Below are 15337 nucleotides of genomic sequence, written 5' to 3'. Positions count from 1 at the left end.
GGGCAGGAAAATCTTTTAAGACTTTCTTATATTTACAATTTTAGTCTTGACCTTATTGTATTAAAGGCAATTTGAAGTAATAATGCTAAAAAAATGACCCTTCACCAGCAAGTAAAAATGTTCAATAAAAGTGAGATCAACCATAACTTCAGAGCTAAATCTTCTAAAGATAGAAATTTCCCTGTCTTCTTTTGTATTGAAAATGTATTAACTTTTCATCTGACTGACAAGTTTTTACTAGCTCCTTTGATTTCATGTCAGAAGAAAAAAAACAGCCCATGTTAGCTGCAATGTATTCAGTAGATTTATGAAAATGACTTTAAAATACATTAGAGTTTTAAATGGCAATAACATTCCAGTTACCACAGTTGTTAATAGCTTTGTACATCCACAACTCTGAAGTTTCTGTGATATTTCACAGTAATGGGCTCAGAAGGAAACTTCAGCAGGGTCGTTCCACTGACTATGGCTGGAGTTGGATTAGGCCCTAAAAGGAGAAAATGTGACCATACTTCATTTTTTATTTCCAAGGATCTTTTCTCACTGAACAAGAATTGTTTGATTTGAATTTAAATAAACAAATTGCCAAAGCTATTCTCCCTCCTCTTAGGGCTAGTTTCTGTCTAGCCCTTACATGAGTACACGGTGGGAGTGGGATGGAATAAGGAGCCATCCCCCTTCTGGAGTTTATATCAGAGACTTGAAGAACTCAATGCACAGGTAATGCTCCTCAGGGATGCGTAATGCTCCAAAGTGAGAGGGGATCAGAAGAGAGTAGATGGAGGTGGTCGGGGTGGATGACCAGTGGAGCTGGCTGGAAGCTCTAGGAGTTATATGTTGCACTCCTCAAAGAGGCTGCATCCCTTCCACACTGCGGGGCTCTGGGAGGCATTGTGTCTCCACTGCTCCTCCTGGGACAGTGCTGCTGCCCCTTGTCCCCAGAGAAGGCCTATGCCTAAATGCTACACTGTAGCCTTAAATAATGACAATCAACTTAACAAATGCCTCTCCGCCATAGCAGGTGAGCTTGTGATTCCCTACCGCCTATTCTTCTTTTTAAATAAATGAAAGGAAATGAGAAGTAACAATTTATGTGCTGGCCACAGAAAATGCGATCACAGCATCTCCCACGGCACCACATTTATTTTATTTACCTCTTCTGATTTGCAGCAAAGCTCCGGTCTTTGGAGATTTCGGATTTAAAACTCTTACAAATTAAAAGACCCAGCTCAGATCAAACACCAATCTACATAGCAAATCAGGCAAATTAGTGGAGATCACAAAGTAGAGAAATTTAAATATATCCCTCCCTAAGAAATCTCTTAAAATGTCCGGGAAAGAAACTGGCCGTGTAGCATACCCTGCAAGTCAGCAACAGCGTGAGAGTTAAAAATAATTTTAAAAGCATTGTTACCATGCAAGGAGTTCATTTCAGCACCAGACTTCCACTACCAGTACTCTAGATCTTTTCTCTCTAGCTTCATCTGTTGCCGGTCATTTGTAAACAATAGTGAGGGGTGAAGATAACACTGGGCAAGAGGATGCCTAGGCACCACTGTAACTGATCCATGAGGACCAAAGATTAATATAAGGCTGGTCTTTATTGAAAAAAGATTTATTGGCATAATTCTGTCAGTTAAGGGTGTGATTTTTTTAAACAGACATAGCTATGCTAGTAAAAGCCCTAGTTTATATGCAATGCAATTATACCAGTATAACTTATTTCACTTCATGGAAAGAATAAGCTATACTGGGATAAAGCTGTTTATATCAATATGCTGTTTTATCTATGCTGTAACTAAAGGTTTGATTGCAGCTTGGATAGGCATACTCATCCTAGCTATAATTTAGATAGTATGTCTAAAAATAGCCACGAAGATATAGCAGCACAAGGTTCAGAATGGGCTGTATAAGCCCACCCGGAACCTTCGATCCATACTCATATTGTCTCCTGTGCCAAGGGTCTGTGCCGCTGCATCTTTACTGTTATTTTGGAGCATGCTAGCTAGATTAAAGCTAGCACAGTTACACCAACCCGAGCTGCGGTCACACTTCCAGTTGCAGTGCGGATGAATACATACTACATTTGCTACTATCAAGTATAGACAAGGCCTAAGTGTGTTCTCCTCTGGGAGATGTGCATATGCACACCGTGGAAAATCAAACCCATAGCAATTTGCCCAAAGCTGCACAGCATATTAACACTAGGGCTGGTTTTAAAACTCAGGAGCTTCCAACTTCCACTCCTGTGCTGATTAGAATTTGCTGCTTCCCCACTGAAATAATGGGGGTGGGAGGCAGGTGCATTCTTAACGATAAACCAAACCCTACACAAAGGACTAGCTCATCGAGTTTTGCTTTCTATTTTTTTGTAGAAATATGGAGGAAATGAGGTTACACTGTGTGATCTAATAACTATAAATGGCTACTTTTTTTCAGTGCAAGTTCAGTTTTAATGTCCTGATGGAGTAAGCGTCACATAAATGGAGAACGAGAGTAGAACAGACAATCAAGTGTCAGTATGCGAAAACTCTTTTTAGAGTAAGGGAAAGGTATCGTCTTACATCCATGACCTTTCCTTTAAAAAAATAATCAAATTTAGATCAGCTACTTTATATGTTCATAGCTATCAGATCTAAGAGAATTTACTCTGACACCTTGAATTGTCTAACAAAGATCTTATATCGTGTCAACTGCATTAGGATTAAAGCTACAGGAAACTGTTCTACCCACTAGTAAACTCATAAAAGGAGTAAGCTTGCTAACCTGCCATTTGCCCAGTGGATTCATTTTCATGATAAAGCTGAAAGCATACATGCTTTCCCAGAAGAGTCAGAACTAGAGATACTTATCTAGAGCAAAGTGATAAAATGCTAACTTTTGCAACTGAAGTGGCTTCCTAAGAGCCATTTGCTTCTAATTATTCTCATGTAAAGCATAACAGAATAGTAAATATGTATACAGATAATTAATTACAAACATTCTGAGTTTGGTTCCCTAATTTTAAAATTCTCCTGTGGTTTTAATTGGGTGAGCTGAGACAAATGTGTTAAAGAGACCTATAGAACTGCTATTGTTTTCTGTAGCTCGCTCTCCTAAGGGCTTTTTCAAACTCACTTCTGCCCACTGTCCATGGCTATCATTTAACATTCTATGATGCATTCAAATCCAACTTTACAGCAGAGAATTCTCATTCGTTAACAGTTCTTCTGAAGATGCTCACCTTTCATTCAGAATGCAACTATTTGCTCTCTGAACACTTTTCTAACACTGGATCTCCTAAAATCCCAACCCTAGTTTTCTGACAGGGCAATGCCCTGCTAAGAGTCTATGAACACACAAACAACTTTCCTTCCCTTTTCCTGGGGGGGGAGCAGCAATGTCCCTGAAATGGGCTGCTCTTAGGATACGAAAGCAACTGCTCCAGTGTCTATGACAAGTGACCAATAATCACATCCACCCCCCCATGCGTGCAGATTTCTGACTGGGGACTCCCACTAGCATCCTCCGTCTGCCACTCCTGCGTCACAGCAGGACTTGAGACTCGGAGACAAACTGCCTGCCTGCAGTGGGGTTAAGTGGGAGGGGTTTGTGCATTGGCCAATCCCACTCTCTCATCCCAGCCAGCCAAATGACTAACTGGTACAGAAATCTGCAGCAAGCAGGGTCACTGGCTTGGATGCAGCTATTTGACCCATAGCTAGGAGCTAATTTGTCACTTTGAGAAGTTATATTTCTCCGTGTCAAAGGATAGCCACCTTCACCATTTAATCTATGGTTGGGACTATTTATCCATGGCTGAGATATGGTAGGTGAGCGCTAGGGCACATCCATACACTGTGGGCCGACATATTACAGTTCGGGGGCCCAGGCTGCTCCGAGATCCTTCACACATTTAGCCCGTGACGGTGTTCCGGCACAGAATATGTGATGTAGCTAATGTTGTGTGTTGTGTAGTGAGATTGCCTTCCTCTTCTTGCTTTGTACCCAGCAGCCAGCAAGCTTTGGTGAAAGGAACATAGAGTATATAAATCCTTCTTGCTGATACATTGGGTACCACAGTCAGGTCAGGGTACCCTCCACAGTCAGGACTCTCTCAGTACCTGCGTTCTGGCACCTGCTGGAAACTGGATGCACCTTGAGTACACATGGAAATCAGTTCAACTCTCAGTGCTCCATGTTTGGTTAACTTTACCAATTAGATTAATTCAAACAGCACAGCATGTTGGTAATTAAAGATTATTGTTTTTCCAGACTTTGCATCTTCTCTCATTTTATTATGTCCAATAATCAACACTTCAGTAACTGCAAAGAGCTGTTCCAATATTTTAAACTTACTGTAACACTCATGCAGTGTTTGGAAGGCAGGGGGCGGGGCAAGGTTCATTTTCTAATTTAAATCCATTTTTAAATGCAAATTAAGTCTATATTTGTCAGCTAGCTGGAAGAATTTCAAGGAATGATTGTAAATAGTGAGGGATTTATTTTTGGAGGGGATGGTGAGAGGCCTGGATAAACTGCCATATTGGGGGTTTTTTGGTAAAGGATCCTAAACTGCTTGACAAAATGCCTCGGTCTCCCAAGGGAGGAGGGGAAAAGACCTTTTATATACTGTACTACAGTAGAATTTCCTTCCTTCCCCTAACGTTAGACAGACAGTTACATACAACTATTCTCACAAGAATTTGGCTGTGTTATATTCAATTTACACTTTGAATGAAAAATGCAATCCATTTCATAATTCAATTTTCATTGAGCGATAAACCCACCTGAGCCAGTTCAGAGCTGCTGAGGTGTCCATCACTGTTTATATCCAAGTACTTAAACATGTCTTCAACTAACAAGCGCTTCTGGGATGTTCTGTCCTCTACAGGGCTGCTCAGCTGGCTGTGGTGATGAGCTGGAAGGTCCAGGAGCATGCTTTTAAGACGGCTGTAGTCTGCCATTGTGCAAGTGTCACCTAAAAGATAAGACTGTATCACTGGACCATGTATTTTTACCTTGATCTGTGTAAAGGACTGAACTTCTAAAGGGAAAAGGAAGGCACAATCAAAAACAGCCTGTCTGTGCAGATGTTAGCTCTCAGATGCGATGCTTTAAGGAGATCCTATAGTCGTTCCCTGTTGTAATAGCTAGCATTTTTAATAAATCCTACCTTCAAGAAAGCTCTTAAACGTGTTCCCGTACAGATTACAAAGCTTTGGTTAGCACCTACATTACGCCTAATAATCTCCACCCATATTAAATTATATTCCTGCTATATATTCCTTAACAACACTTATAAAATAAATACAGACACCCAATGATAAGGAAAAATAAATTCTAGCAAGTCTGAGTTTACAAAGCTTGATGATCACAAATAAGGGCCACTCCAGAGCCCTGTGCCATGTGAAAGGTGGCATTGCCCTGACTAAAAACTGTGAGGCTTTTCGGCAAATGAGGCATGAAACACACAGTGACACTAAGTATTTTATCTCACTGGCAACGTGCTACAAAAAGAGAGAACCTTACATCCATCACAAGCTGATAAATTGGCCACCAGGAAAATAATAGAGGGTGACAACCTTAAAGACCTAAATGCAGCTAGGGTTCACGGCACTGATTGTATCTATCACCCTGAGTGGGACTGAAGCAGAAAGTGGTTGTACTAACCCCTGAGATACTATCCAGTCCAGGGCCAGATTTTGCTGCCAGTAGAAATGGTGGCCTCAATGCAATTATTCTGGAGTGACATTGGTGTATTTGAGCAAAGAATAAGACTCAATGTTTATGACCTAGAAAGCCCTACTGAGGCGGTATTGTAAAAGCATGAAAGGCAGTTCTCCAACGCCTTCCCTCTGTGTGAGCCTGGAGAGCATCTTACTTTGATTTGAGGCTTATGCCTGAGGCTCTTACTCAGTTTAATTCTTGACGTCAGCTTTTAAAAAAAACTTTTTAATTTCAGGCCCATTATTGTCCTTTTTGGGGTCTGCTCTTAGCACAGGCAGGAATTGCTTAGGTAGATCTGGGGTATATCAAGAGAAGAGAAGAGGCTCTTTCAGGGACAGATTTTCCATCTTCTTTGTTGCTGGATTGCATCGTTTGGTTGGTCACTTTGATGGGAGAAAAAGACAGGAGGGAATCAGGAGCATTTCCCTCTGTCCCACTCCAACCAAAATTGGATTAATATTACAAGGTGGGATGTATTTCTTTGACAGTGGACACATCCACTCAGAATATTTTTTGGCACATCTGTGCTCAGAGCCTCTAAAAATACTATGATTCTACTAGATGTAAGGCATACAGGCAGGACCTAGCTTCATTGCTTCAGGTGGCATTTTCTAATCAGTGTCCTAGCAAGATCCATGCTGAGACTAATATCAACAAGATACTTTGGATGTCTCTTCCCCTTCTGTCAGCCCCCTACATTTTCAGAAGGGCTCCCCCCCCCCAGAGCCTGTCATCAAAATTCCTGCAGTGACCAGAAGGACTGCTGGAGAGTGATGCAAAAAATTCCCTCTCCTTTTTGTTATTGCCACAGAGGTCCTGGCCCTTCCTCCTTTTAATCTAGGAACAAGTGACTGAACTTTCACACGCCCTGTTGTGCTAATACTGGGTTGCCAATTTTCTCTTTTGTTTATTTATATTTCTGTACTTTTTCCAACATCATGTCAATTGTTTCCCATTCCGAGTGAGGCACCCAGATCTGTTTCTTTCTGTCACACGTTTAGTTAGAGAAAAAAAATCAGCTGCCTTACCCATTGTAATCACACAGTTTTGCTGTCCTGATACCTTTTTGGCTTTGTCTACTGCAATCATATTTTTTCCCCTCATCTGAGAGTTGTTTTCTCTCCAGTGTTTCAGATGAATACCACAAGTAGGAAAAATAAATCTGTCTGGTTTGCTTCCAGATCTGTTTTTTTTAATGTATCTTATTATTATAGGTGAGCCATTTGGTGACACTGACACTGAGTTTGCCCAAACAACTCTGTCCATAAGGGTCATAATCAATTCCTCAGTCATTCAGGGCAGGGTTTGCATGGTGTGAAGTCTGTGAAGCACAGATCCACATACTGGAAACCTGGTTCACAGCCCACTGAAGTCAATGTCAGTCTTTCACTGGACTTTGTATCTGGTCCTAAATTAAGAAGATTGCATAGCATAGCTGTTTCATTCATTGAGGAACATCCGTCCTCTGCACTCACTGAGGCAGAGGTCCTGGGGTAAAAGTACTAAGGGATCGTGTAATTAAATACTGTATCATAATGCATGTGCATACGAGGGCAGAGTTAAGGTTGCATGGGAAGTGTAAATGTTGGTGTTACCTAACATATGAGTGCTTTGACTATTCGAGTATAATTTTTGTATGTAATCAATTATAATAACTCTTTATTCTTCTATAGTGCCTTTCATTTAAAGATATCAAACTGTTTAAACAAATATTCATGAATGAGCTTTGCAATGTCCTTGCAAGGCAGGTAAGTGTTCCCATTCTCATCTTACCATGGGGGCACACAGAAGTTAAGGGACAGCTGCTGCGCACATTGAATTTAACGAGCCCTTTACCATTGACTCTCACCTAGCTAGCAGGCTAAAAATAGTAGCGTAGCTGCAGTAGCATGGGCAGTGGCAGGATGTACAACCCCCTGCCTGAGCCCCATAGGTACGTACTTGGGGCAGCTAACCCATCCTTCTGCTGCCTCTGGCATTGCAGCTATTTTTAGCACACCAGCTCAATAAGAGTGTGTCTACACGAGCAGGGACTCACCTCCCTAGCTCATCACGGAGATGTAGCCCGGCGGTGATTCAATAGCAGAACTCTTGAATCCCATCCCTGTGCTCGAACAATGCTTCTTTCCAATTTATTAATCTTAAAATTGATCAACTTTCTGGCCTAGACGTAATCACCCTCAAATGACTTGGAATTTGGCAACAGATCACTGAGTCATTACACGCCTATTTGCAAAATTAATTTGCTGTGGCACAGTGCCATGAATGCTGTGACTTGAGCCAAAAAGAGAGCACAGCTACGTATATAAAGAAAAGTTATAATAATGTGTCAATGCAATCAAATATATCAAATGTGAAAAGAATGGGCACATTGTACCAATGTGCCGTTCTTATAACAGGAGTTTGCTCTCAACATGTTGCCAGATGAAGCAGAGCAGACATTTACAGGGAATGAGTGTTTGAACACAAACACCATGGGGGCTGACATATCTTGCCTTTGGAACACTTTGGAGCTAATTGGATGCTTCATTTGTTATATAAATACCACTAAGCAATTAGACTCCTGAATAACTGGGTTGCTGGAAGGGATCTGCTGGGCAGAGAGCTCACTTCACAACCTCACCACCTATCAACACAATGTAATTTTTTATGCTTCTGTATGCGTTCTCTATCCCAAGGAAGTCTCATCTGCTCAACCTGTTGCCATGGGCCATTAGAGCATGTTTTTAAATTATGCTTGTGCCTACGCATACCCAGCAACCACCACACATCCACCTGATTCCCCTTCCAATTATTTGTGTGAATTGCTGGGCAGGTATAAAAATCAGAACTGCATGTGGGGACAAGGTGTGGGTATGCACACATTTCTGTGGCACACACAGCACTAGGATTTTGTAAAGGGCTTTCTATCTGCCACCCACTCCTCCCTCAGGGTCCAAGCAGCTGCAGTTTTAAGTGGCATCCCATCACTATTTTTCCTGTAGATACTACAAGGAATTAGATGGAAACCTGACAATTCATCGCACCTCGCCTCATCCGTTGAAAAGCCCATCCTCGACAACATGGTGCTTGTATCCTAAAGTAAGGTGTCCTACGGAGATCTGAGCACACACAGGATTTGAAACTGTGGCCCTTAAATTGCAGCACTGATCAGTCCCAAAACACAAAACAAACCACAATGGAGACCAGAGATGGACAAAGTCAGCAACAGCCACTAGCAGCAACTTCCAGAGTCTTTGCAAATCCTATTATATCCGGCCAAATGCATTTAGCATCCTGTTGCTTTTACTTCCACTCCTGCTGCTGCTATGTCCAATGTGGGGAACTGTCCAGCAAAGATCTGCCCTGAACAGTATTATGGTGTCATGCTACTGAATACAAACCAAAGAGAACCAATATTATTGAACATCATAGCTGCATTATCCTTTCTTCCAGTTTAAAAGAGCACAAACTGATCACTAGGATAAGAACAAACACCACCACCACCAGTGGCATTTAAATCACAATCAGCGGAATGAGTAGCAAACGGCTCAATCATTGGGGAAAGGGGGAAATTATAGCAATTTGAACTAAAGGAATTGGGGCAAATTCCTATCCTTACAAACAAAACTATGGCATCTTTGCTATTGACACCTAAGAAACAGAACTGCATTTTTAAGGTCTTGCCCACTTAGCTATTATTATTTCTTCTATAATGAAGAATATGGTATTACATTTACATAGCTTATATCACCATTACAGGGCAAACTACTTTAGACCCCTTGTATTGCCTCTGGAGAACACCACTTTGGAGATAGGGTTAATTAAATTCACCCCTCTCTGGCATGAATCGTGTGGTTCAGCTGCTCTGGAATGGGATCTCTGGCTGGCCAGTGCCCCGTTTCCCAACGGTGTGAATGCAACAGGCCCTACTGGGCTTGGCAATTGGGTTGCCAAGGTTCTAATCACACAAAACCACTCACCCTTCCCTGAGGCCCTGCCCCTGCTCACTCCATCCCTCCTTCTCTTGCTCTCCCCCACCCTCACTCGCTTTCACTGGGCTGGAGGTAGGGATGCAGGAAGGGGTGAGATTGCCAGCCGGGGGGTGAAGGCTTTGGGGTGGGGCCATAAATTTGGGGTTCCAGATGTAGGTGACACGGACCCTGGCAGCAGCTTCACAACGAAGCATTATTTATTCATTCACCCAAAGGTACAAGGTGTGCAGAGCGAAGGGGTAGAAGACACACTCATTGTTGTGCCCCTGATGGCTGCCCATAGCAGCCCTGGTGTGTCTGTTGCCCCCTTGCTGGCAACAGGTCAGGCCACCTGGTGCTTTGTCTCTTCCTGTGAGTCAGCCCTCTGACCAGGTCGCTTCAGCCTCATCCCTTCCAGGGTAATAAGTTCAACCAAAATCTAAAATATATTGAACTTATACCAGGCTTTCAAGCCTGGTCTCAGCTCAGTAATCCCTGCCCCTTTATTCCCAAGGCTTATACCTCCCTTCTTGGTGGGGTTGGTGAAACCCAGGCCCACCCTCTCCTCTGGGTTCCAGCCCAGAAACACTGGGTTAAGCAGCTGAGCTCTGCTTCTTTTGATTCCTCGATTCCTCGCTACTCCCTGGGCTGCTCCTACCTTTGCCTGTTTGCAGGAGTCTTTCACAGAGCTGTGCTCTCTCATCCTCTCTCCCTGGAGCTGTCTCTTCTCCTGCAGTTTCCTCCCAAGTCTGATGCAGAAGGGTTTCCCTCAGCCTCTCTGGCAGCCAAACCTCTCTGCCTGAGTTGCAGCCTTTTATCTCAGCTTTTGTTAATCAGCCACTTAGGGTGTGTACAATTAAATACTGCAATTAAAAACCTGTGGCTGGCCCATGTCAGCTGACTCAGGCTCCCAGAGATAGGGCTGTTTAACTGCAGTGTAGACATCCGGGCTCCCGCCTGAGCTCTGGGATGCTCTCACCTTGTAGGGTTCCACAGCGCAGACTTCAGCCCGAGCCCAGAAGTCTACACTGCAGTTAAACAGCTCCCCCCAGCCCCACAAACTTGAGTCAGCTGGCATGGGCTACCTGCAGGTGACCCAATACAATGTAGATATACCCTGAGTTGCAGCTGGAGAAGTACCTGATCCATCTGTTAATCCCTTCCTGGCTGCTGAAGTGAGGGGGGTCATTCCATTCCATCACAAAATGGTAAAAGCAATAACCGTGTATTGCATACTTTTCCTCACCTAACTCAAACATTTCTTGAAGGCTTTGGTACATTTAATCTAGCCCAGCCACGCCCATCTCTGGGTTGGGATAAGCAGGCTCCTTCTCAAGGCATGTTCTCTGGCTTCTGCCCTGGGCAGGGGGCATGTAACCTTAGCCCTGGGCAGGGGGCCCTGGGCTTTGGCTTCAAACTTGCTGGGCCCAGGGCCAACACCAGCCGTGGTGACCCCATTAAAATGAGGTTGCGACCCACTTCGGGGTCAGTTTGAGAACCCCTGCTGTTGCCTGATTTGGGGAGGGTTAGTAGGGACAGTGGAATTTATCCACTTAATTTAGTTTTATTTATTAATTAATCTTCTAATTAATTAAGAATGTTAGTAATAATTAATAGATATTAATAATATGGGTATGGCTCGCCAATATGTGTGGTCAGAAGATAAAAGTTCGTCTTGAATCAGGCTTCACAGAATTTAATACCAAGGAGATTGGGGTATAACAGGAATTACACTGAGACAAAGTTTAGTCAAACAAGACCTTTTATTTAAAATCAATGAAACAAGAAGTAAATGTAAAATGTTAAAAGCAGTATGAGATTACAAAGTATCACAATTCTTTAAGAGATATAATATGATATTATACAGTCCTAAATGCACTCTGCAGCAAAGAGTACTAAAGTGAATTTCACACCTCTGCTAGAGGAAGTATAGTTATAAAGAAACTGGTTGTAAATTAAACCCTTCTTAGCATAGATGCTTAGAGGTGAAGTAGAAATTAAGAATTATTTCATACTCACAAAGAATTAATACTACGACTAGCATTGACAGCGGAGAAGGAGGCTTCGAAGCAGGTTGAGACGACCAGGAAACAGAGAGATGTATCGCCTGCCCTAGTGGTGGATTATCACACCTTTTATAGGTAAAAATCCTTCCCTTTATGCCCAAATTTGTCTTTCCCCCATGAAAAGGTGAGGGTACCTGTTTTCATAGGCTGACCTTTGTGTACGTACTAATGACAACTATCTACGTATTTTGTGGTAGACTTGTTATATTTTGTGGGCAGAAATACCCTACTTTTGCACCTAACTAGGTGAAAGGTTAGCAGATATTCAGAAAGTCCCTAGACAATTTAGGTTTGTTTCCTAGTATCACTTTTCTGAGTAAGGGTCTTAAAGGTTGCTTTCAGCGTCACAGAGGAAATAGGCCAGAATGTCTGGTCTAGAAGTTTCTAGGTATCTTGCATTAAAGCTATTGCAAATTCTATTAATCTATGCAGCCTACACACTTTTATCAAAAAGACATTTTATACAGACCAACAGATTAATCCTCAGGGCTACACGCCCCCCTTTGACGGGGTGGTTTACATAAAGAAACCCCGTCACCTAGGACTTAATATCTGTGGGGCCCCTTTTAGTTTCATACCTGGGCAAATTTTGGTATGTATCGGGAATGGGCACCATGTATATATATTCATCTTTATCCCCAGATGGTGCTCGTCTATGCATTTGTTTAGGGGATTGTCTGGGTGTCTGTCTAGGTCTCTGCCTAGTTTTTGGCTTGGGTTTGTTGCATTTATACAGCATATAACCTAACATAAGGAAATTAATCACAATCCCAATTCCTTGGATAATTATCCATACTTTTAATCCGAAATTTTCTCTGGAAGTTGTTACAGGCTCATTCCCTTCATTCATTAATTGGGTAATAACTTGTTGGGCTTCATCCATATTGTTAGTAATTTGAATGAGGTGAGTCTCTTTACGAGTCATTAAGGATTTCAGTTGCAACCCTAATGGTGGAATATAAGCCAGAAAAGTAGGTGTACTTTGAATAGTTAAATTCTGGTAATCAGGGTTAGACTGAATAATGGTCATGTTCTCAAAAATAGGAATAGGGGAAATAACTTGATTTCCTATTACCGTGGGTTGCTCTGGGGTAAAACAGAAATTTGGCTCTGTGACAGGACACTCCAAGGGACCATACTGGTACCTCTTTTGGTTGGTAACCACGCAAAATTGGTTCCTTCCAGCATAGGTCACCCTCTCCATCGGAGTCTTCCATGTGGTCAGCCTCACCAGGCATGACGATGATGAATTCTGTGCTTTCTCTCTCCTGTAGTCCACACAAAACAGTGTCTGTTTCAAACACATTACACCTACAGATATACTGGGGTCCCTTTTCAGAACAACAGGCCATCTGTGGTACCTTCCAAGTCTGAGTTGGAGTGTGATAGACTACCAGGAGGTGCATTAACGTTCCCTGTAGATGTCATCTTCGAGGTGACCTATAGAATGGATAGCAGCCAATTGCCTGTACACATCTCTGTCTGGGTCAAACACCGACCGTGAATGAGACATACAAAGACCGTGCCATCATACAATCTTTTGTAAGAGAACAACTGTCTCGGTTGGGGTGAGGTGTCACAGATCCTATCTCTCTCATAGCACCCACTGACAAATGCTGGCATGCATCCAAACAAGTGGATCTTTCCTTTTCCAGCTTTTGAAAACATTTAGGACAATACCAACTCATTAATTGTTCATCCTTAATTAAGTCAGGACTTCTCCTAATTTTAAGGATCGCAATGCATCAGTAATTGTGCTTACAACATATTCCCCATATGCAGAACATATAATTTCTTTCCCCAAATGCTGATCTCTTTTCTGATCATTGTTTAAAGCAATTAACTTTAAAAGCAATTAACACATCTTTTTCCAACCACTAGAGGGTAGTGCAGTTACTTCTACTAATTGATATTCAAAAGTAACATCCTCCCCCCGAATTCCCTTAACCTGTTGAATCGGGTTGTTGACCAGTTCTGGATTAAGTATAATAGTCCGTTCCTTCTTTGTTGGTATGTTCTGTTGCTTGGGCTCAGACAACGGAGTACGATCCAGTCGTCTGGTTTCTTGGGGTTGCAATAGTTCGGTTTCAGACTTAATATTTTGGCATAGTCCTACCCTTAGAGCAACAATAAGGGTGTAATAAGTCAAAAATGTCAATGTCAATTTCATGGTTGCAAACTGCTGGGCTCCAATTGTTGCGATTTCGTCTGATCCCTTAAGTCCTGAGGAGGAAGTTGCTCCTGCGACCTGGACGATCGATACAGCTTTAATTGGTTAGCATGATAAATCTTGTCTCTATTATGCTTTCCTCCTGTTATTCTGATCTTATATACTGCTGAACTGAGTTTATCAATGATTTGGAAAGGTCCAATCCATCGATTACATAACCCATGTTCTGGTGACTTATATGACAATAACATTACTTGATCTCCTACCTCCCAAGTATTCTCTCTCTGGTTTTTGTCAAAGTAAGCCTTTGCCTTACGTCTGGATTTTCCCAATTTAGCAGCTACCTGCAAGTGAATGTGATTTAAATGTTTTTGCAGATTTTGCAGGTAGGTATCCATTTTTATTCCCTCTAATTGAGTGCCACTAGCTTGCCAAATTAAATGTTCTGGTAATCTCATTGTTCGGCCTGTCATCACTTCAAAGGTGTTTTATCAGTAGATGCAGCGTGTCGCCCTCAATGCCATTAAAATTAAAGGCATGAGGGTGTCCCAGTTACGTCCATTGGCATCAACCAGTTTCCTCAACATCACTTTTATAGTCCGATTGGTTCGTTCCACCATCCCAGATGACTGTGGTCTATATGGGATGTGTAGTCTCTGCGGGACTCCCATCAATTTAAGACAATCCCTAAAGAACTGTCCTGTAAAATGTGATCCCTGGTCTGATTCTACCTTCGCAGGGATCCCCCAGCGAGAGAAGACTTGTTCTACCAAAACCTTGGCAGTGGCTTTTGCAGTATTGGCTTTAAGAGGAAATGCCTCTATCCACTTTGAGAAAGGATCGATAATCACCAATAGATATTGGTTACCTCTTTGGGTCCTTGGCAAAGGACCTACAAAGTCAATCTGCAAAGCCATCCACGGACCTTCATACACCTGGGATCTTAGTGGCGCATTCCTTTTGGATGGAGTAGGATTAGCTTGGGCACATGCCAGACAATTTTCACAATATTGTTGCACATCCATCCTAAGAAGTGGCCACCACCCTACAGATGCAAGACGTTGGACAGTTTTGTCCACTCCCTGATGTCCTCCTGTAGGAGTGTCATGGACCATGTACATCATTTCCCTTCGTAGGTGAGCTGGAACTACCCACACAGGGAAAGGACCTCCTGTATATATGAGAACTCCATCTACGACTTGTAACTGCTGTTCATGTCGTTTGTACAAAGGGTCTATTGTTAGTGATCCCCCTTTGTCTATTTTGGAAAGCTCTAGAATTACTTTTAGTATGTCCTTATCCAATTTTTGCATGTCTTTTAGATCTGGTATATTGGGTTGTACCAATTTAGTTGCAGCTATAGGACATTTAGGATTAGGGGTAATAACAGAATACTCCTGATCCTTACTTTCCCAAAATTCTCCTGATCGGGCTCCTTC

At 42.4% G+C, this 15337-nt stretch overlaps 1 protein-coding gene across 2 annotated transcripts in view; it reads right to left on the bottom strand.

The window, feature by feature from the left end:
• FSTL4 (follistatin like 4) overlaps positions 1–15337 on the bottom strand; it is an 817110-nt gene that overhangs the window by 193764 nt on the left and 608009 nt on the right. For both annotated transcript variants that reach the window (XM_039485151.1, XM_039485152.1), the window contains one exon: positions 4770–4960. In XM_039485151.1, the coding sequence (XP_039341085.1) occupies positions 4770–4960 (191 nt within the window). The remainder of the gene's footprint in view (positions 1–4769; positions 4961–15337) is intronic.

Source organism: Mauremys reevesii, linkage group 8 (assembly GCF_016161935.1).
Source record: "Mauremys reevesii isolate NIE-2019 linkage group 8, ASM1616193v1, whole genome shotgun sequence".
Classification (NCBI taxonomy): domain Eukaryota; kingdom Metazoa; phylum Chordata; order Testudines; family Geoemydidae; genus Mauremys; species Mauremys reevesii.
Note: the sequence above shows the minus strand (reverse complement) of the source record. Positions and strands in the feature narration are given on the sequence as shown.